This window comes from Periplaneta americana, chromosome 10 (assembly GCF_040183065.1).
Source record: "Periplaneta americana isolate PAMFEO1 chromosome 10, P.americana_PAMFEO1_priV1, whole genome shotgun sequence".
Lineage (NCBI taxonomy): Eukaryota > Metazoa > Arthropoda > Insecta > Blattodea > Blattidae > Periplaneta > Periplaneta americana.
The window spans coordinates 45,906,368-45,930,770 of NC_091126.1; the positions used below are offsets into that span (position 1 = coordinate 45,906,368).

Genomic DNA, 24,403 nt, shown 5'->3' on the forward strand with positions numbered 1-24,403 from the left:
GTCTCAAGTTCCTCCAGTATTTCGAAAGTGGTTAGACTCTTTTTGTGAGATTTGTCGTAATTATCTCTAAAATAAGGGAAAACAAACAAACGCCTTACAAGAAAACATTCTGATGGAGGCAGATAAAAAAGTTAATTAATTTCTTTCGCCATGTTAATAATCTCAAAAGAAGTGGTTATACAAATTTTGGCCACTCAACCGCAATTACGAGGGCCGTAAAAAAATAAGTTCGCCAGGGGAAGTTAACAGAAAAAAAAACACGATTTCATTGGAAAAATTTATTGGAACAGACAGAGCAATTGCAGAGCTATTTTTCAACATATTCTCACCGAAATTGAGATATTTGCCAGAGACTTGCAAACGGCTATCAAACGCTGGTTCCGATCCCAAGCGGCTGACTTATACGACACAAAGATACAAAAATTATTGACCCCATGGTGTGACAGATGTCTCAATTCCAGTTGGGGATACGTTGACAAATAGCGCAACAATTGCTGTATCTGTTTCAATAAGTCTTTCCATGCAATTGTGCCTTTTTCTGTAAACGGCCCCAGGGAAAATTACTTTCTGGACAGCCTCGTAATTGTGGTCGAGTGGCCAAAATTTGTATAAGCACTTCGTTTGACATTATTAACATGGTGGAAGAAAAACAAATTAACTTTTTTATTTGCCCTCATCAGAATGTTTGCTTGTTAGCTTTGTTAGCGGGATAGTAGTTTCCATAAAAAAAATTACTTCATGTATTTATAAATCGTAAATGTTTCGTAAATTTTCATAGGGAATATGAAAGTAAAGAAAATCTGCTCACAATAATTATCAATAATAATACAGTATTATTAGAAAATATAGCAAAATGTATGAAAGGTTCCCTATGTGCCCATCAGTGGCGTAGCATGAAATTTTGAGCAGGGGAAGCTAACTCAAGTTGTCTTTCATGCAATATGAGAAAACGTATTACAAAAATACAGTCTTAAAATAAATAGTAGTCAATTTCAAGTCAGTAGTCGAAGATTGGTTGGAACATCATAAGTAACACCAATAAGGCATGACCTCAAATGATACGTAATAAAATATGATTTCACGGTTTACACATATCTCTTAACAAATAGACATGTATATGTATAACATAAGCTCACTCCCTGTCATACTTAGAGAAATCACAATATTAGTATCATTACGTAAGTATGCGTCTGTCTTTTGGTTGTGTCCTCCATTGACAGCAAGGGAGTCGGTCATTTGTTTTTTAAATAACACTTTTGTTCGTAAGTCAGTCTTGATAATACAATTGTCCTAAAGAAACTCAAGTAAATTAGTGTCAGGAACTGTTATTTCGCTCATTATTTATTATATCAGCCACAATGCACGCTAACACCTCAACTGAACACAACTGACGAAAAGGGATAACTCGGAAACTACTTATTTTAAATGTTAAAGCTAGCTTTTTGCGAGTCTTGCAACTAGGGTAGTTTAGTTAGAAAAGGATGGAAAATCTGCGGGGTGGATTACACAGAAGAAACCAGTCTGCTTGGAAGCTGGTGTGTGCAGGCTTCTTGTTTACTGCTGTATCACAAATCATCCTGAGCTGCCGCATCACAATATTTAACGCGTAAATATAAATTCTATTAAAATTAATAAATAATTTTGTCCATAGACTGAAGGTTTATTATGAAATTATTATTAACTGGGGAAGCTAAGCTTTTTAGCTTACATTGACGCTACGCCACTGGTGCCCATAGGGTCGAAAACGACCCACCCAAATTTCTTACACTATTACACCTCTGCTGAATATAATTCATGACTCCACCTTATGTAATCATATTGGTTACTGCTTGCCCTATGTAATAAAACAATAACAGAACTAAAATACTTAACAATGAAGTATCTACTTACATTTATTTATTGGCGTGCATTATAACCAAACTAAGTGTTACACATTTTCAGTTAAAATGCATTGCAGAGTTACAACGGAACAATTGGACAGACATAAGTGTTGCCAATATATTATCGAACACATAATGATAGTGTCCAACCGAAAATTTAAACAAATATTAAAGGAACCAATAAAAATATGACGTGGGTCGTTAACGACCCTGTGGGCATATATGGGTTAAAGAGGTTTAATAAGCTTATTTGTCATTTACTATGTTTCTAGAAAGAAAAAATGTTTGTTAGGTATACTGCACAGGAAAACAATGTTCTTATATAGACTGTAGTTTGATGGAGAATAAGTATTGAACACAGTTTATTAATTTGTATTAGTTTATATCTGTGGCCTTTATTTCCATGCAATAATTTAGTTTACGATTGTTGAAAGAGGGAATAATTTATGTTAATAATTGAAGAAACTGTTTCTAGCTTTAGGAACAAAATAGGTTGTTAAACTCAGTGTATTATTTGGCTGATTTCAACATATTTAATGTGCTCGGTTTGTTTATTAATTTGCCAGATAAAATTAATGATTCCATGTTTTAAATTCTTTAAGTTCTAGGATAATTTTTATTACGTATGTTTCAAGTAGAAACACATAGAATGGTGCATAACCAATAGGCTATAAGAGTATATGGGATGCGGACAACTCTTGAATGACTGTACTGGTAGACTGACACTGACCCGGTTTCAGCTATCATCCCTTCCCTGATCCTGCACAGTGATTGATTCACGTGTAGCCTTGTGCACTGTGCAGCTCCTGTTAGCATGACTGTGCGGTCGGTTGACGATGCCTGGTCTAGTACATGGTGGAAGAATATTCTTCCACCATGAGTCTAGTATATACAATCACGAAGTTTAATACGCAGGGAATATGCATCCATAGATAGTTGCTAACCACTAGGATTGCTACTATCGCCTCATTACAGACAATGCAAAATAGTATCTGCACAGTCTATTGTTCTTAGTACCATCATAAACTCAAGCTTTGTGACTGTATATACAAGACTGTGATTTTACTTCGCGCATGTGCACGCACAACCACCCCCCTCCCTAACATGGTATGCATTTTTTTTTCTCGTGTAATAAGCGCACCCCTATTTTTAAGACGATTTTCCCCCAAAAATTGCGAAAAATAAGTGAGTAAATATGGTATCTATGTAAGGTATCAATGCATGTTTATTATTTAATGAAAGTATGAGGAACTACAAGCATCATCATGTGGTCAGTAGACCTCTGCATTCTCATGAAATCAACCGACCGAAGGTCATCAATCAGCCTTCAGTTGTGAAGAAGGCAGCTGGGTAATGATTTGCTCCAGTGCATGAATTTGAGTACTTATATGTTATAACCAATCGGCTCAAGCTTTTACTTGGTCAGTCGTGATTGCTCAAGATTACTGCACTACAATAAAATTATGTCACCTTTTAATACCTAATACTCAAAACAACCTACCTACTGAGGTTACGGTTTTGTTTTTATTTCAAATAGCATGAAAAGCAGGAAGTATTTGAACATTTAAATATGGAAACATAATCTGATAAAACTGATAAAACAATACATTAAATGAAATAATGCTTTATATTATATATAATGTTATTCAACATCCTACATGTCAAACTCATTATATCAGTAATGAAAATGTTTAATGTAGCTTAGTAAATACGTATTTGTATAAAAAGAACAGAGTTTTTTGTGGTTCACCCCAAATTTCTTCAAAAGCAGACATAATCTTATCTCAGTCACAGTATTTAATAAAAAACAAACCAAATCTACATGTTCAATTTACTCAAAATTTTTACAATAGTGTATAATAATATATGCTTAATCGTAGGCAATGAATGATGTTGGAGATACCTATGGTAAGTGGATTCAGAGTCTACTATTCCACATCCAACAACTGTATCACGAAATATCAAGGATAGAACAAACGAAATTCGTGCTGAAGTCAAAAAATAAAAGAATCATTGAAAAAATCTCCATTTGGTATTAAAACTAATAATTTTTGTGCAATCTTATCCAGAATTTCCTTCTTGGTTTCTATCCTGTAGCATTACGAATACAATGCTGTTACAAAATATTACAAGTGTTCAGTTCAAATACAGGATAAAGACTAACATCTGATAGAATGTATACCTACTAAGTTCACTAATCAGGTGATAGGGCATCAAGCAGTTTAACATTTCCATAGCGCATACTGTAAACAAATTGAAGACAGTTTTCAACCTAAGCTACACTTCAAATGACTGAGATGTCAGGTCAACTGTGATGCTTCAGTTGGGTGTTTTGCTCTCATGCAGAGTCAGTACATGTGGCAGCCAGTGTGCTGCATATAGTATTCAGCAAACCGACCACACATAATATTATAACCCTCGATCGGTTGTTTTTATTGGAATGCAGATCTCTAGTGGTCACAATAAAACAGGAAGTCCAGTCCCAATTTGGCATTACTGTTTCTTAGTGAATTTGTCTACAGTATCTGTGAAATTAATATGGACACATTACTCAGACTAATCTCCCTCTGTCAGTTGAAATCTATTGCACTGGTCTCTTGTTTATATAACATCTAAACTTTCATGAAGACGAGAAGTTAAGTTTTATCACAGTGGTCTAGTTTACAGAAAATTTACATTTTATAACTGGAACTCGAACTATATTTTCTAGAATTGCAGGCATTTTTTTCCTCTGAATTTTATTCAATGCTACAGAACTCTCATGTTACAGTACCTTTGTATGACTATGATCACAGCATCACATACTAGGTTTGTACTCACCTTAGGAAATTTCTCATCCCTATTCGTACCTACTTATATAGATAAAGTAAGTATTATTTATGAAAATAAATAAAATAAATATCTGGCGCAACAGCTCATGAAGGCCAAGGTCTAGCTCACTGGCCTCATGTCCACATACTTCAGTTAATGTGAACGATCATCCAACCATACTGGGGTAAAGCAGGTCAGCATAATGGTACCCTCAGCTGTTATAGTTGGTTTACTAGAACGGATTTCACTGCTCACTGTAGCTCCCCAAAGTCAGCACGATGCTAGGTGGACACCAGTCCCATACACTGGTCAAAACGTCATGAGAAATTTTTCCCCACGAGGACTCATAACACCGCTCATTTCATATCACTATTCCCAGGCATGATGCTGTAAAACATGCAGCTTTGGCACAGGACATTATTTAAGAAGTCTCAGGCTGTAACATAATTATCTCTACTAGCATTCACACGTTGATCGTCTTTCATATCAAACCTTTTAGAAAGAACTTGGCAAAATATGTTATGTTTGTAAGCCATTAATACTAGGTCTTTTTTATTTATTTTACACTATGTCATAGATGCAAAAACATTTAATATTTTGGAGATCCTAGTGCTTGAGAATAATTCATGGTAAAGAATCCAACAGTTGGGTTTCCTTACCCAGTCTTCCCTGATGGAGCTGATACGAAATTAAGGTGAAACCTGTATATCTCCCAACACCATACAAGACAGAATAAATGTACATAACTAAATGAAAATAACCTCAAACTTTTAATACACCACTCCAGAGGCACTATGTGATCACTGCGAAAGTTATCTCAATCAACCCACCCCAAATATCTCCCTTGGTAACAGTTCTACGAAGTTCTAAACGTTTCATATTGAAAAACAAAGCAACAACATCTTTATCAAGACTTGTGATTTGTTACCTCAGTTATAACAACCTCACAAAATATACCAAATGGAACTAAGGAAATATTAATTAATTAATATTATAATAATAATAATAATAATAATAATAATAATAATAATAATAATAATAATAATAATAATAATAATTCAATCCAGGAAGCACCCATTTTTGGTGCAAGGATAATTAGTTTAACATGTTTTCTTAATTGAAAATGTTTTTACATAATTAAAATATTATCATTTTAGTCATTTTGGTGCAAGGATAATTGTTTTAACATGTTTTAATTGTTATTGTATCCAAATATTTAAAATTAGTGCTGTCAATTGATCAAAATATTTAATTGATTAACAATCTGAATTTAATCGATTAACCAATAGATTAATCTAGCTTTGATAGATTTGAAAACAGTTTTAATGCAGGGTACTATAATACACAATTATTGTTAATTTTAATTTGTATTCGGTGATAAGCATAAGTATAAGATGTTGTATATCTATATATACTGTATCATTATATATTACAAAACAACACTATTTTACTTAATTACTAACATATTTATTATGTAGGCTTATAAATGTCTCAATTTCTCCAGGGATTTTGAGACAAACACAAATAAAAAAAAAATGTATGAAGACTCGCCTAGTTAATACTAGTTTTTTAACAATAATATTAGTAGAGAGAGGAATTTAGGCAAAAATCTATTTTTTTTTTCCTTGATACATACAGGCTTGAGATTTAATATTTACATTTTTCATGGAAATATAGGTATAAATAAAGGGGTTTTATAGTGCCTAAAATGCCTATTTCGACTTTAGTGCCTTTTTAAGTTTTTTTTTTTTTTTTTTTTTTTTTTTTTAATTTTTGCATCTTTTTCGTAACTGTTTACTATTTTTCTTAACATCCTGTACCATTTATATTCCAAGACGGATAACAACTCCTTCCTAGCAGTGAACAACACAATAGAGAAGTACCTCCGAGCCACCCCTTCTCATCCTTACAATCTTTCAATCCTAAAATTCCAACTTTCAGTTGGCCTGGATAGTGTAGTCGGTATAGTGCTGGCCTTCTGTGTTCGAGGTTGTGGCTTCGATCCTGGCTCAGGTCAATGGCATTTTAGTGTGCTTAAATGCAACAGGCTCATGTCAGTAGATTTACTGGCATGTAAAAGAACTCCTATGGGACAAATTATTATTATTATTATTATTATTATTATTATTATTATTATTATATCTTTCTCTGTCTGTTAGCAATTTACCACAAACTCGCTGTGTTGTGTCCGAATAAGCATTCTCTTACATTTCAAGACAGATAACAACCCCTTCCTTTTTTCTCACCATTTGTAAGTGCAGTAGTGAGCGACACAATAGCCACAATAGGTGCTGATCATCTACTGTGAAGCAAACTATGGAAATGTGATTGGTGAATGAAAAACACTAACTTAAAGACAGAATGGCTTCATTTTGTGTATGCATGTGTACCCTTGTAAAATGTGAAATGTGTGGAAGTTTCTTTTAATTCTGGAATTTTGCATTACATAAATGTTGAATCTTATATTAGTGACAGTGTTTAACAAAAAAAAAAAAGCCTATTTTTTGTTTTATAGAGCCTAAATGAAGAAGTTTAAGAGCCTATTTTAAGCGCCTAAAATGCCACTTTTTAGGGCCTAAAATTCTGCTCTCTAAATATTAGTTAATACCGCTTCATCCATGATTTTAAACATGTGAGTGCATTCACATGCTCCGAATTAAGTGCCGTTTTATGTTTATTAACAATGTTTCCTGTATCACTAAACACGAAAGAACTTTTTTTCTGTCAAGCACTTCTCCACCACTGTTCAATTTAAATCCAAACCTTTCACCAAGTTTACCCCTGAAATTCTCATATGACGTAATGGAGTTTTCACTTTCAATCCGATTTTTTTCTATAGCAAATTGAACACACGGGCTACATCTACAAACTCAGTAAAGAAACTGCAACAGTACAGTGATTAAAAGAGTAGGATGGCCCCTATTTTATTCGGGTTACAAAATTTTAGAAAGAGAAGATAGTTACTCTCCCACTTGCATAGTGTAGCCATGGCTAAGTTGTAAGTGGGACGAATTCCAGAAAGGTATGTATTTCATATGCTAGAAAGACGAGCTGACAATAACGTGGAAGTTTTCTTGGAAAACCATAAACCTTAATAAGGGTTTCACATTGTGTTTCAACATTCAATAATGGTAGACCAGGTCACTGTCCCGTATCTCCATCTCTTTCTGAAGTGTGGTACTATTGTGCTTAGAAGTAAGTAATTTCTGAGAGACGAATATTGTCGGAATTTTTAGTCTGAGTTTGTATTAACAAAATCATAATTAATATCAAGTACCAGGTGGTTATAATTAAACTGACGGTGTTCAGGATGGCACAGCATGGACTGTAATGATCATAAGAGTGTGAAACCTCGTAGATATGCTAATTAAGAAATGCGCTCGCAAATTATGCAAAAAAAAATAGTTCCAAGTCTTTTCACCAGGTGAAAATATGGCGCTGTAAGCAGTCAGACGTGGTATGAGCGCAGAATAAAGGCAGGAAAGATCAAACACATGATAACGGTGGTTCTGGCATGTTTATTAAGAACTATGTTTACAAACACTGTTCAACATGCCCCCCCCCCTCAGCAACATGTTGCATCTATAACATGGCATGGTCGACAGTTGCAGCATATCTGCTGAAATCCGAGCGACATGTCATTGTATGCTAGCCTTCAGATCAGGCAGAGACCGGATATGTCTCTGATAGACACGATTTTTCAAATATCCCCACAACCAGAAGTCATATGGATTTAGGTCGAGGGATCACGCATCTGGAAATTACCGAGAGGTGATGCAGTCATTACTGAAAGTTTCTCGCAGCAAATCTTTCACCTGGCGAGCGACATGTGGTGTTGCAGCATCTTGCATGAAAATAATGGTGTGGTCAGTTATGTTCTAGCAAAGTTAGAATCACGTGTTGTACAAGCAGGTCCTGCAGATGTCACTGTACACCTAACACGCCCGTGAGGTGTCATCTCCTCAAAGAAAAACGGACCAATAATGAGCTTGTGAAACCACACCAAACAGTAATGTATGCTAAGCGCAATGATGGTTCCTGCACAACATGTGGAGAAGTCGAATCCCTATATGTGACAGTTGTGTGTATTCACTGCACTGTCCAGAGTAAAATGTCACCGGAAGAATATACTGACGTCAGAATTACAGACAATGGCACGTTCTGACTGCTTACAGCGCCATATTTTCACCTGGTGGCAAGACTTGGAACTAATTATTCTTTTTGGCATAATTCGGAAGTGCACTGCTTAATTAGCATATCTACCAGGTTTCACACTCCTATGATCATGACAGTCAGTGCTATGCCACGCTGAACACCGTCAGTTTAATTTTAACCACCTGATACAACCGATTAATTTTAATTCACTCGATTATTCGATGAAATATTTTTGATCAATTGATCTTACAACAGAAATTGAACGATTAATAGATCAGATTAAACGATTAAATCCCACAACACTAATTAAAATACGATCATTTGTTCAAGGAAGTATCTTTTTTTTTATGCAAGGATAATTGGTTTAAAATATTTCCAAATTGGTACTGGATACAATCTTAAACAAACCACTCCAAACCAATATGAATAATATAGTGTGAAGTGTGTACGAAGGTAACTTTTTGTGTTGGCTCTATTGTGCATCATAATTTACAAATGAAATACATTTAATTTTCAATTTTAACACACCCAGGAATTATAATAATTAACGGTTATGAGAAAACTTATATTTGTTCAGTTAACATGATTTGTTCATGTTTTCACTTACCATATAAGTAAAATAATATTATAAGTTATCTCATAATCGTAATAGTGGATATAAGTGGAAATTATGTGGTCGACCGTCACTATTAACAAAAAATCAGATGTCAATCCCATGTTTGGTGTGTGAAATATAATATCTGCCATGTGCCGCGTGTATATAAATAATATGTGCCACGTGTATATTTGTAAAGTTACTCCGTATCTCACATTCGTTTGATAATTAAATAACGAAATGCAAATGAGACGTCTGTCCCATGTGTGGTATGGTGAGATATCTAAGATTGACCTAAGATCAAACTGTGAATGTTCCTGCATCTGTGACTGTGCAAAATCCCAACAGCCTCACATCATGTGAACACCACGAAAGTCTAAAATTATGCTTAAGTGTAGTCATAAATCATTAGCGAATGCAGAGAAGATTTATACCTACACTTTTGTAAAATTCCTCTTGTGATTTCATTTCTAACGTCACCCAATGCAGGGATACATATATTTTTTACTAAAATTGATATAATTCAGTCAGAATATATTAATATGACATCTTAAAATTAATAAGACAGCACAATTAGCAAGTTAATTATACTCAGAGTCTTCAAGGCTTATTTATTGATTTTTCAAAATTATTTACAGTATCACTGTGGTCTTTAAAGACGGTTGCTGATGCATAAACATCTTAAGCTATTCCAGAAGAAAGCACGGCCTAGCAAAAAAAAAAAGATATTTCACCCTGAGTCCCAAACCAGCACCTTCTTTCGGTAGTTTAACTACACTTAAAATTTAATCATATTCTAGGACCATGCATATTTTCAAAGAAATAATATAGAACGATTGAAAACGAGAACAAAACAAGTGAACAAATACAAGAACATGAACATAAACATAAACTTGAACGAACAAATACGGTACATCATTACATAATTACGCATGAAATTTAAATCATAAAAGTCAATATATTTCGAAAAGAGAAAATTAGTTCATGTCAGGTTGTCCTCCAGGCCTGGATTGATGTCTGTCACGATGACCTGGGATATTGCGGTCTGAGGGGCTGGCAGGTCCCGCAGAGTTCACTGGAGTGGATGACTGAGGAGTTGGAGAAGCAGTACCATCCTGTCGCTGTTGTGTCTCATACACAAACCTCATTCCTGCTTGAAGCAATGGAGTCACAGCTGGTTGAAAATAATATCCAGGTGTGCCAGCAGCTGGAGCTAACTGTGGAGGTGGACCATGTGCTAACTGCAGAAGGCTACCAGAAGCAGTAGACACTCTTCGAAATCCTGGAAGGCCACCAAGGGAACCAACTGGATACTGACTGAATGACTGTGAAGCGTGCGGATTGTGCTGGCTAGAAGATGTGATTGGAACCCATAAAGGCTCTGAATAGTGAAGACGTGATGGTGCTTGAGGCATCTGTGCAAGTTCAGATCTTATTGTCTCTGTTGCCATGTAGCCATTTGTTGAGTAATTTGTTGGTCCAGGTCCTTCGCTATTCCCATGATGAAACATTGGCTGGTGTGTTCTATTCAAGGTCATGGGTATATGGGTTGGCAGGACATGCGTTCCATAGGTATCATTAAATATCACAGGTCGGCTTAAAATTCTGGTTGGTGAACCAGTGAGGTTAACCTCTTCACAGGTGGCGGAATGTGTTTGACTTGCATAAGGAGGTGGTGTGTTTGGTAGAGATGGTCCTGTGCCAGTATCAAATGTGGGAGACTGTGGTGCTGTGCTGTACATTAAATAATCTTCCAAGCTGGTCCCAGGAGCGCGAGAAGCATTCACTGCAACAGAGAAAGCAATGACCAACATATTTTCAAGAAAATGACTCTTTGTAATACAATTAATATTAAATAATTTCTAAATATTTCACAAATGCTTAGTTTGAAGTTTACTTTATGCCAAGTAGAGTAAAACCTGCGAACATATTAATAGAAAAAGGAGCATCTTCTGCATACCTCTGGAAAAAGAATTAAGAGACTAGTGAAGTGCTTTGTATGGGGCAGAATCATGGACATTACGACGAAATGAAGTGACACGATTAGAAGCATTTGAAATGTGGATATGGAGAAGAATTGAGCATGTAAAATGGACAGAGAATAAGAAACGAAGCTCTGCTAGAAAGAGTGGACGAAGAAAGAATAATGCTAAAACTGATAAGGAAGAGAAAAAGAATACACTAGGTCACTGGCTAAGAAGAAACTGCCTTCTGAAAGATGCACTGGAAGGAATGGTGAACAGAAGAAAAGCTCGGGGCAGAAGAAGATATCAGGTGATAGACAACATTAAGATACATGGATCATATGCAGAGAAGAGGAAGATGGAAAGGAAAGATTGGAGAATGCTGGGCTTGCCATGAAAGATTAACTCTTGGACAGAACACTATAAAAGAATGAATGGGTAAAACCTGCCTTAAAAGGTCCCTTCATTAAACGACAATATTTTCCGGCCCTGCGAATTAGAGCTGAAAAACATGCTAAATTCCCTGGATTAAACCGAAACTGCCTAATGCAGAAACAGAAAGAAATCAAAATAAGTTTGTATACACAAAATTTCCACTGTTCTGAAGTGTATCCATTATACAGAATTTTGTGTCTCAGTGTTTGACATCCCTTGTTACCACGAATAAACCACTATACTCAAGTAAATTTCATCTTATTTGAAACATTTCGTGGTCGATTGCTGTCTACAAGTTGATGCAGGTATCTGGTTGTTCTAATTCTTTCGTTATTCTAAGGTGTTGAAATATGAAGCCAGGTACGTTTCGTTCCTCCTTCATAATTATTTTGTTGCTTGTTGCCTTGCTTACAGAATTTTGTACTATAATTGTCTCTTGATTATTACATATCTCTGTTCTTCCCAGTTTCTACACTAATGAATAACCAGTCACCTTTGGAATTCAAATTTTAATGGTGCAGCACTACCTAAAGTAATCCTCCATGACTACTTGTATTGAAATTAAATTGTTTTCTCTTCCAGAAATTTTACTCAGTAAGTGCTATAGGTCTACATTTCTTACTTTAGTTTGACAGTTGTATTATGTCTTCAAAAGCAAGAATTGTGCTCGATCTTAACCCGAGAGTAAAACTGATTCATGCAAGTGAGCGAGCTAAATAAGAAAATGGACATTTTGAAGCTGTGGAAAAACTGTGCCAATGCAAAACAATTTTTAATAACTTAAGAAAACTGCAAATAAAGACATTATTGAAATAGTGTGGGAGAGGTTTGTCAGTGTCAAGGAGAAAAGTCAGTGCATGTGGGATCTTATGGTACAGGCATATGCTATAAAAATATGTTTAGTGTGATTTCTCAGGTCAAAGTGTTTTTGAAATTTTTTTTAAAATTTAGTAGGTTATTTTATGACGCTTTATCAACATCTTAGGTTATTTAGATCTGAATGAGATGAAGGTGACAATGCTGGTGAAATGAGTCCGGTGTCCAGCACCGAAAGTTATCCAGGATTTGTTCATATTGGGTTGAGGGAAAACTACGGAAAAAACCTCAACCAGATAACTTGTCCTGACCGGGAATCGAACCCAGGCCACCTGGTTTCGCGGCCAGACGCGCTAACCGTTACTCCACAGGTGTGGACTGTTTTTGAAAAGACAGGCAGCCAAAAATATAAACTGTTTGCAGAAAACCCTACTTGATTACTGGAAAAATATAAAGAAATGTGGAAATTTCTTCTGTTAAGTGTGATGTTTATATGTGTTCAATTACAGTGTGAATAGCTAAATGAGTAAGATATTTTATTTCATCTGAATTACCGTATGGGCATGTCCATGGTTATATTTTTATAGCACACCTCCATCAAATGGAAAACTGGCTTCAGCAGAAAATTTTCCTGGTTTGTTTCTGATTCCATTAAGGATAGGTTTTACTCTATAATGACATTTTTCTGCCCATTTATTTTCCTCATTAACACCACTGCGTATGAAATTGCTGAGAATATGTTTCTACTCTCCCACAATTTATATTAAATACTGATCCAATATAATTTAATTTAAACTTATTATTTTGTCACCTAGAGAATTGTATTACAGTATTACTTATCTTTGCCAGTAAATTCTGTATGGGGTATGTGTTAAATTATTTTTATAATTCTGAATCACTAATCTCTCGTGCCTAAGAAGCATACCTCGAAATTGTGTATGCAGGCTTAAAGAAATTGGATGATAAGGCAGCTGTCTAATGGCAAGTCACTCATACACTCTATACAAGAATCTGATAATTCGAAATGTTCTATGAAGATTCGTTATTACAGTGTCAAGAAATCTGTGGTTTATTCACGAAAGGAAAGCCTCTATTCTATGTTTCGTCTACATAACTGTCTATATAAAACTCTCTCTCGTTTATTGAATCATTTGTGATTGAGAATAAATGGACATATACATTCATTTTTTTAACTAATAAGATTCATTAGCATATAGCCTCTATGTCAATTACCTGCAGTAGCTTGAGCAACCTGCTGATATACAAATGGATGAACTGTAGGGTTTGGCGATGAAGTTGTTATAACTGGAGATCCCAACAGTTGCCGCAGTTGATGTTGTTGAAATTTTGCTGTGCTAATATTTAATTGCTGCAGTATCTGCTGACGACGAAAGGCTTCAATTTCGTCTTTGTGTCTCTGCAGCAGTGCTTCTCTCTCCAGCTGTTGCCTGTATGTGCAAGACAATTCGTCAGATTTACTCACTTCTGAAAAAAGAATCTATTTAACAACTATTCTGTGTAAAATTACTTCAAAATGATGAAATTATATGTAACTTTTTAAAGCTATAGTGCATTACAAATAAGGAAATTCTGATCTTTTGTGCCAAGTTGTTCATAAGTTTATCACTATATGAATTATAATATGTGGACTTGATATTTTATATTTGATCTGTAGAAGAAAGATAAACATTCAAATTAAAAGAATAAATGTCTTCCCATTTTATGGGCTGTGAAAAGCTATTTTAGTCCCAACTTGAGTTAAAAAGTTGTGAAGAAACTAGTGGTTTATATAACATTAATTCAGATTAATTAAGGTTAATTCCAAGCAGCAGTGACTGTGTTTTACATAATTAATGTGCTGAATGATGTTTATATCCAACATTGAGAACTGATTCCAGTCAGCTCGCCTAAGTGTTCACTTGCAGATATTGATCACTTAGCTGCTCTCAATATTGCCTGTTGTAAATCTACATTACATCTCGATAATGATTATGATTAATAGAAAAATGATGGAATGCTGGCAAGAGAAATGGAATTACACCAAGAAAACTTGTCCCAAACACCATCTTTATACATCACAAATTCCCTGCAGAATAAAATTTGAATCTGAGTTTCGTGTGGAAAACTGACGTTCAAGCCATTTTCATTGTATTGTATTGTATTGTATTGTATTTATTAACATTCCATGGTATTCATACATGCTTACAGCTAGAATATGGAACAAGTCAGAAAACTTAATACTATTATAAAATCTTAATTTATAGTCACAGTCTAGATGAAATATATACAGACGAGATTTACAATATAGTCTACTAGTACAACACATAGTTTTAGTATCAATTTCATGAAGTGTTATTGAATGTCATGAATTCACCTACAGAATAGAAGGCGTGAGAAATTAGGTACTTCTTTAATTTGGCCCTAAATAATTTTATGTTTTGAGTTTCATTTTTTATATCGATAGGGAGGCTATTAAACATTTTTACTGCCATATAACGCACTCCTTTTCGATAGCACGATAGACTTGCTGATGGAGTATGAAAGTCATTTTTTTGACGTGTATTTATGCTATGAACTGTTGAATTAGTTACAAAGTTTTCACGATTACATACGAGGAAGACTATTAATGAAAAGATATACTGAGAAGCCATGGGCATTATTTGTAGTTTTTTGAAAATAGTCCTACACGACTCCCTAGATTTCGCACCTACTATTATTCTAATTACTCTTTTTTGTAATAGAAATATATTGTTACTATCTGTGGAATTTCCCCAGAATATTATTCCAAAACTCATTACCGAGTGGAAGTATGCAAAGTATATTGTTTTTAAGGTATTGATATTTACTATCTTTTGCATAGATCTAATAGCAAAACAAGCTGAATTTATTTTGGGGGTAATTTCTTTAATATGATTTTTCCAATTTAACACATTATCGATTTTTAAGCCAAGAAATTTGGTTGTTGTTGTTTCTACTAGGGATCTATTGTTAATTATTGCGCTAGAAATTTCATAAATGGTGACCCCAGTGAACTGAAATATTAGATAACAGATATGGGTGAAAAGAAATGAATGACAGAGCTTTGTTTTAGTTACAGCATAATTTTATGATTCCTGTTGAACAGTTACATAAAAAACGAGTTTCACAAAAAAAAATGTTTAATGATATGTTTTACTGTACATGTTTCACAACAACTTATTTCCTTTATTATGTACAAAATGATGAGCTTTTGTTCTCTGGATAACATACAAAATTCCAAAATTAAAGTATTTAACTTAACTTGTGAATTTTACTGCTTAACTAGATATACGTAATTAATGTTCACGAATTAACATAAAATATTTTGCAATAATTTATAATATGTTTCAACCTCCAGACATCGATATTTAAAAGTGACATGAATATTAAAACATAACTTATTACACTTTGATTTGGTTCACTCATGCATGACAAACGTGCCTACAAATATGTATTCTACTCTACCTGTATAACCATAAGGAGTTCTCCATTAAGGGTAGTGACCACCTATTTGGACCTAGAAGCTACTAAAACTGAATATTCGCAAGGGAAATAAAAATAATTTTCCACAATAATTATTCCTCCAAAACAAAAAAAGTCTATAGTGCACCTAATAACCACAACTTAAGTTCAGATGAAATTGAAATACCTAACAACACAATTTGAACGCAGCTTCCACAAGGTAGGGATATAAATAAACACAACAAGTGAACGTAATGAAAGATTTCACTAGTTGCAAAAATGTTGAACTAGTCTATAGGGATAGGGATCTACCAATATTTATACCACACTGAAAGCACAAACAACTCAGACCTAACTACAGTCAGCTCAAATAAGCTAGATATAGCAGAAATAAAAATTAAATCCTACAAGATCCAGACTGAGACAGAGCACTTCTACTCAAAATAATAGCACACACACAATATAGAATAATCCACAGAAAGACGAGAGTATTATGGAACTTTAAAAAAAGGACAATTAGAGAGAATGCCAATCATCCATAAAGAAAGATATAGAAAGTAGTGTTCGAACATGAGAGAGGCAACCAAGATATTACAAAATTGTCTTACTGCATATGAAAAGCTAATCATAAGATATGTGCTAAAATTCTTAAGAGGTTAAAACATAAAGGGATGGGAGTGTGCTTTTATTTCGAATACAGACCTTAAATAAGAGAATATTTCCCCAAAAATGATTTATCATTCCCACTTGAATTGTCTTGCAGATAGTAGATGTGAACAAAATCCGACCAATTGTTTAGGAGAAATCACTACACACACACACAGTCTGACAGATAGATGGTATCAGAGACTCTGACACATGCTTATATTTCGTCAAAGTTTCAGAATCGATGAAGAATTTGGACTTTAATGCAGTTAAGATGTGGACAAATATGCTAAGTTAATATTCATAGATTCTTTATTAAAGTATGCTTACCTGAAACAGAATGAAACAACGATTTCTGAAACATGAAATTCATTCTTTACTACAAAATACATTACCATGTAACTGAATAAATTTACCTTTTGATTAAAAGTTTAAATCCATCGTCCATAACAATTGGGTTCTGAGAGGCTGCATCCTCTTCTGGTTCTACATCCTGAAACATAAGAAACAAATTATTGCATGTAACAAAATAATGGCTTTCAGAGATTATTGAAACAAATTAAAAATCTGTTAACTTCCAGCATTATGCGTTACTAATGACTGCTAAACAAGATAAATAATTAAGACAATATAAAATATTTCCGTTCATATCAAGAAAATAATATAACTAGAATGCCACAAGCTACTTAGCATGTTCTAATTTCATAACAAAATCAACTATTTAAATAAATCCAATATTATAGCAACAGTAGTATAGCAGGTAGCGTACTAATATCAGAATAAAAGCAACAAAAAGTCTATGTCACGGTATTTCATGTGGTGCGAGGTTTCTTGTAGAAACATGCAACATTCTGAAACTATGTACCAATTCTAACACCAGGGAAGGCCAGGAAAGTGGAACCTATCTATTAGATTCAATAGAAAGAGCTATTTTCTTATACTACATCTCTTGCTAAAGGATCAAAGATATGGATTCTCTTTTTCTTGCCTTTCCTGATGCTGGAATGAACATGCAGAGGCACTCTTATCGCATGAACGATAAACATGACAAAAAAAAAAAAACATATATATATATATATATATATATATATTAAAGCAATTATGAATCATGAGATTGTGGTTAGTAAAATATCAATATGATTTTAGTGAATTACAGCAAGAAGTTCAATTTGAAGCAAATGTCTGTGAAGTAAAGGAAAAGAAGAATATATGTCTGGGCAGAACACGACGTCCTTAGTGCCTTAGTTCCAGGAAATACCAGTGGGTGACACTCGGCATTTACCTGCATAATACAGCATGAACAAAAGTGAACTATTCAGGTGGTTTTGTGGGGCAGGGACGTTAAAATTATCATATTGGAATGGCCAAATTGGTTTTGAAAGAAACCTAATACAACCATAATGAGGCTACCAATTTATTGAATTTGTCAGTTTCCATTTAAATTTCATTAATCAGACCACGAATTTCTTTAATTGATCATTGGTAAGTGGAGAATAAATAGCTTTTATGGTTTTATTATTGTTCTTACTTTCATTCGGAAAATCATAGACTGAATGAATGAAAGTTGCAATGTGGAATATTAGGAAGAAGGGGTCATTATAAAAGTTGCAACATTAGAGACAAGGGATCATTTTACTTATTAAAGATTTTACAATAATCTTGGCTTTTGTATTTGCGTAGATAGTTTCCATCCCTCCATGTGCCCATGTGCAGGTTTGGTTTATTTTGAGTACAATTCCAATCTGAAAATTTCTGGTGTCTGAAGGATTAATTGTGAAGATGGTCGCTTGACAAGAGTTACAGTGTATAGCAGAATTTGCCAGTGAAAATTTATATATGTGTCTGAAAGCAAAATTTTAATGTGCAAATTTTGTGATGTTCATATCAAGTGGGAGAAAATAAATACAACATTTAAACATGTTTCTAAAAATTAGAAACATTCAAAGCGAATTTAAATACTCCAGTATCCAATGTCAAACAACAATGAAACTAACACAGAAAAATAATAATTTATTCAAGATAAAATCACGATGCTTCTGAAAGCCAGCATCCTGGTGGAAAAGGTAAATGACTCTGCAAAACCACATGTGTAACTTCGAAAGTATGTTCGAGGTATGAATACGAATTCTAACATAATTTTATGTTGTTCATAGTAGCACTGTTAAAACTTTTTCTTACATTTACTTGTTTTTCTTTTTCTTAATTCATTAGGATCTGGAGATCTCCCTAAGCCGACCAAGTAAGGAAAGAATACGCCCCTCGTTATGCCAAAATACTTTCAATATTGTAAAACAGGTTTTAAAAGGGAAGACGAATTTAGCACTACTCTGTGATGAAACAACTGACTCAGCTGGTCCTTGAGTGATCGCGATTTTAATTTAAACTCAAGATGCAATATCTGAACAGAAACTATTTTTGTCAGAATATGTACTTTTATATTTCGCAAACAGCAAAACTTGTTCGCAAGTAATTCTCAATGCTTTGCATAAATTTAAAATTGAACATGAAAATGCAAAATATGTGAAAATAATTCTGCAACATTGGCCCTATATGTTCAATTGTGTGTATTATTTAAAGGAATTATGGCAGGTCATTTAATTCATACTTCTTGCTAGGCTATAAATTTAGCTTGTTCGTTGAGGAAACGCAAAATAATTTAGATGAACTCAAACAATTGCATCAAAAATAAAATAATTGTTTTCTTATGTCAAGAAAATCAAGCACATGTTTCATTCATACTTAGACAAAAAACATTCAGAGAAGTTAATTTCATTGTATTTCGAACCTGAGATGAGTACAAAGAATAGTTGGTTCAAAGTTTCTAAATCTTTATTCAGATATAATCCACACATTTTATGACAATTGTCACCGAGATTTGCTCCAGAAGCAAATTGGCTAGGACAAATGGAGAATGTCAAATTTTGTAACTTCGTTAAACCTCAAGCAGCATTTGTTTATGAAAACTAACTTTATGCCGACATAGTGTTGAAATTAGGAGGATCTAATTATCCATACTCACATTTGCTGTTTTAAAAAATTACTGTATTAAAGAGTAGGATGAATAGTATAGATTCTGGCCATGTTGATGAACAAGTTAGTAATGTTATTGAAGGGTTCAGTCAACTTTTAAGAAAAGAATGACTCATTTGTTGCAAAATGTTGGTAACTCAGTTAGAAAAAAACTTGAAAATGTTATGTCTCTAAATAACGCTATTACTGTAGTATGTTGTTTGTACTTTTGAATGATTAATTTCATCCAACTAATGTAATTGAAGAAGCCCTGGAAAATGTTTTAGAAATACGTGAACACGTATGAAAATTATCTGATTTTAAAACATTTAAGCAATCTGACATTACTGCTAGCTACTTTACTCTTGACGATATAATTTTAAGGCAAATTGAAGAAAATTCCAATGAAAAATTTGAAATTTCCCATTCTCTTCATGTATAAAAATTAGTGCATCTAAACTTTGCAAATGCTGTAATAAAATCCATTGGACTACCTGTTCATCAGCTGATGCAGAGAGGTTTTTCCACATTATAATTCGATAGTCAATGAGAGAAGATGGCTGATGGAAGAGACCTCTATTGTAACATGTGCCATTCTTTCTTTTACGAGGTAAAAGTAAGAATTAAATAATTTTTCACTAGGTACATAATATGAATAATCAATTAATAAAATTATAAGAATTGTATTTATTTTTTATTTACATTCCTAGCAAATGTAACGTAATACGCTGACAATATAATTTTACAATGCTCTTCATCAAGCTTTTCAATAAAAATGAAACAAAAATTAAAGCAATAGAGCAAGTAATATTTCGTGAAAAAATAATGCCTCTACCGGTATATAGTTACAGAATTCTGGATGTTTCTGTATGTATGATACAATGCAAAAAAAAAGTCTTACACTGAAATAAAATAAAACATAATAAAATGTTTGCGTGCACTCAAATAATTTATCATAGCATGTATTACAATGAAAATATGTTTAATTATTTCATAAATGTTCCAATGACTTCAACCACATTTCACATAGCATATTTGAAGATAATGTGAATTCACTTATTTAAGATTTAAACAGTATTTCTAATATTTGACAAAAAATGCCTTCTGGAACTTCTCTCACTGTCGATAACATTTTGAAATACACCATAAAATATCTTGTACAATCTTTTGAACTCCAATCAGGGAAATTTGTCAAAAATTAAAGAATAATATTTCTATCTGGATGAAGAACCGTATGCATGCTTGTGCTTCTTATCGATAGTTTTTAATAAGGCAACACTTCGAAATTCAACGACTTGGTTAGTGAATACTCAATTTCCCTAAGCTACGGCTTATATTTGCATTTCAAAAAATTAATAAAACAACAGTGCGCCTGAAATGCCAATGAAATGCTAATACCATCAGAAGACTTGGAAATATATGTAACAGTTTTATCCAGTAACATTTATTATATGAACAATATTCTAAAGGGTGTTTCAATCTGACTGAATTTTTCTTATTAAATTATGGTACTAATGAAAAGAGATTAAGTATCATGAACCACAAGATGGAAAAAAAAAAAAAACTTCCCACTAGTGAGAAATGGGAGTTTTTAATTTCCAAACAAGGAAAAATATTTTTGCCTTAATATAAAACTCCTTACTAAAGGAAAACTGAATCAAATTGTTTTCCTGTCACATTACAGATATAATCGAAATGTAAGAACCTTCTGGTTCACAATTCAAGCAATGATGGTCAGAGATGAATTTTGAACTTGGCAAGAAATGGACTAATAAAACTATCTCTGCTGCAACCTTCGTATCTATTGGTGAACATTGTTGCTACCCAAATGTGAACAACTGTTAGATAAACTTGTACATCTTATTTTCATCATGCACTATATCAAATATTTTATTCTTTCTGACTAGTACTAGTTACTTTCCTACAGAATTCAACTATAATGTATTTAAGGCTTCAGTTTCATTTGCTGATCTCATGTCAGTATATTTTTTACCATGGGCATTATTACTTTGATGAATTCTGCAATATTAATAAGTCATAATTATACTGGTACATAAATTGGTACATAACACATATTATTTATTATATTCCCTAACATCAGACCCAACAAATTGCGAAGCTGTGAATATATGCAGTTAGAGAGGTTTCCATAGACGTGAACCCAAGCCCATACAAATGAGGTGTGAAAGTATGAGAGAGATATATTTGTGAGAATGACACCAAATATAAAAATGAAGGTAGTTTTGTACCACTTTAAAAACAGGTGTTTTCATACAAACATATTTATATTAAGTAGCAGTGAAAACTTTCTCGCACATCTCCTACAAATTAGGAATGGCAACAGCAATAAATGCATTTTGGCGTGTTTGAAAGCCCTCGTCAGGAGAGTTTATAAAAATAAATATGATGAAGAGTAAAATATAAGTGGAGGTACTATTTTAAATAACCATGCTCATCCCAGTTTTATCTATACTAAGTAAATAATTACCATTCCCATTTCGAAACATGACTACAAAGAACCAGACAATCAGAACTGAAATTTATAACAAAGTTCGAAGAGAGTACAAACTCCTACTGCAAAAGTTATGATTTGCTATAAATCACAAACCTACAGAACATAACTCTATTGGTCTCAAAATTTCTTCTCTCAGAGATTTTTAACATCCAAATTCCTTAATGCAAGGGAAACTGGCTCTAGTAGTTGCTATTTTCTCAGTTGTTCTCTTGTGCTGATATTCGTTAAGACTTGTTCGTAAATGTGAACATGTTATTGTAAATTAGGTATCAGTTTTACGTCAGAGCAGCTTTGTGCAAATTCTTAACTTCCTTTTAAGTGACAAATTTTTTCATATATTACTATATTTTTGTACAAGTATTAAAAATGTGCAATAATTACAAAACTAATGTAATCACAGTTTGAACATAAGTCACTTTAATGGAATTAGGAAATACAAAGTTATCTTAATTAGAATGTACGCAAAATCTGCTACACAATTAGTTTCTTTCTGACAATATATTTGTATCAGTGAAAAGGAAACATTGACGCAAAGAATGCTATCCTTAAAAGTGATCCATTAGTTAACACTACCAATGGAAAATCTACCTGCTGAACAGTCCCACCCACCACTTATGACCTTTACTACTAATTTCCGTTTCTGTGCAAGGAAGACTTAGGTAAACGTCTTTTGAATTTCTCTCTATCCAGAAGTTTCGCGCCAAAGCATTATTACCTATAGGAAAACAATGCTTTGGATAAACATATAGAAACTAAATAAAAGTAATAAAATGAAGGCCGGAGGAAGAATAATAGGAATAGCTGATATATTTGCACATATTATATAAAGAATAAAGTGAATATGAGAGATATTTTCTCTCATGACGTTCACCATAATAAATCGCCTCATACTCCAAGCAGGAACTTCATCAAATCTGATTTCCCACAGTCATCAATAAACAAAGCTTTCTAAAGTGAAGGCAGTAAGTCACATTCAAAGTAAATGTTTAGAATGAATGAAACAAGGTAATTATGAAGGGATGTTATTTTTAATATTCATCATGCCTAATGCTTCATATATGGAACAAAATTAATTGCGCATTACTGTTATTTCAGGCACTTTAATTACATTGTTTTTACAGGTTCTGAATAGTAGGAACCGAGAGGAATTCATCCTACTAGCCTAGAGGGGCTTGGAAGGTCTTAGTTAGAGATACAAAGAAATGCAAAAAAAGAATTTCAATTTAACAGTACACAGTATTTGTTTAAATGAGTTAAGCGTAATGGAAGATCTAGGGGGATGAAACAACAGAAGCCGAAAGCAAAACAGATTACTTAAACATGTAATTAATAAAATGAAATGAAGACTATTATAAGGGAATTATGAAACAGTACTGGAAATAACATTAGACTTCTATTAAACGTACCATTCAACAAGTAGTTTAGTAACAAGAAAATGTTTCAGAAAACAATGCAGGGCACATACTTGTGAAGAAGGAAATAATATCCCAAAAATCAGAGCATGCGATGAGTTTTGTCATATTAGGAAAACATTTTCTATGTATATTTCATTATGACAGGGCAATAGAAATATAGCTAAACTTTGCTCACAAATGAAACAGTGAAGAGGTACTTACCAAGTTAAAATGGGTTATAAGTGAACTATTATTTACGGGAAACCATTTTGTCTTTAGGAAATCAGTATATTCTAAGCATAGCTTTAAATTTAGAAGAGAGTAACTTTTTTAAGAGGATTGATTTATAAGTCTTTGGCAACTACTTTTATATTTCATGAAAATATGCTAACACAGAAAATTTAATACATATGTTTGAAAGAATGTTTCATGAATGTCTTAATGTTGTCATCAGATGAGGTATGAGAAAACCAGTCTGGACGTGATCACGCTCCCTATGTCAGTCATCTGATGACAGTGGTGTGTAATGGAAGTAACCAAAGTTGAAAAGCATTCGTACATCAAGATAGACATTCCCCATGGCTGCAATGCACGAGAATGTCATGCAGAGCTATGGGAAGCATTGGACAATCATGCTATACCCTATTATACAGTGGCAAAGAGGATAGAGGCTTTCCAACAGGGAAGAGAATTAACTTACTGCT

At 33.5% G+C, this 24,403-nt stretch overlaps 1 protein-coding gene across 7 annotated transcripts in view; it reads right to left on the reverse strand.

Moving 5' to 3' along the window:
* Positions 1-10,032: 10,032 nt before the first annotated feature.
* Positions 10,033-24,403, reverse strand: part of Wnk (Wnk kinase) — a 280,436-nt gene continuing 266,065 nt past the window's right edge. For all 7 annotated transcript variants that reach the window (XM_069837316.1, XM_069837319.1, XM_069837318.1 and 4 more), the window contains 3 exons: positions 17,198-17,274; positions 13,890-14,104; positions 10,033-11,227 (listed from right to left, as the gene is read on the reverse strand). In XM_069837316.1, coding sequence (XP_069693417.1) covers positions 10,419-11,227; positions 13,890-14,104; positions 17,198-17,274 — 1,101 coding nt within the window. In that variant the 3' untranslated portion in view covers positions 10,033-10,418. The remainder of the gene's footprint in view (positions 11,228-13,889; positions 14,105-17,197; positions 17,275-24,403) is intronic.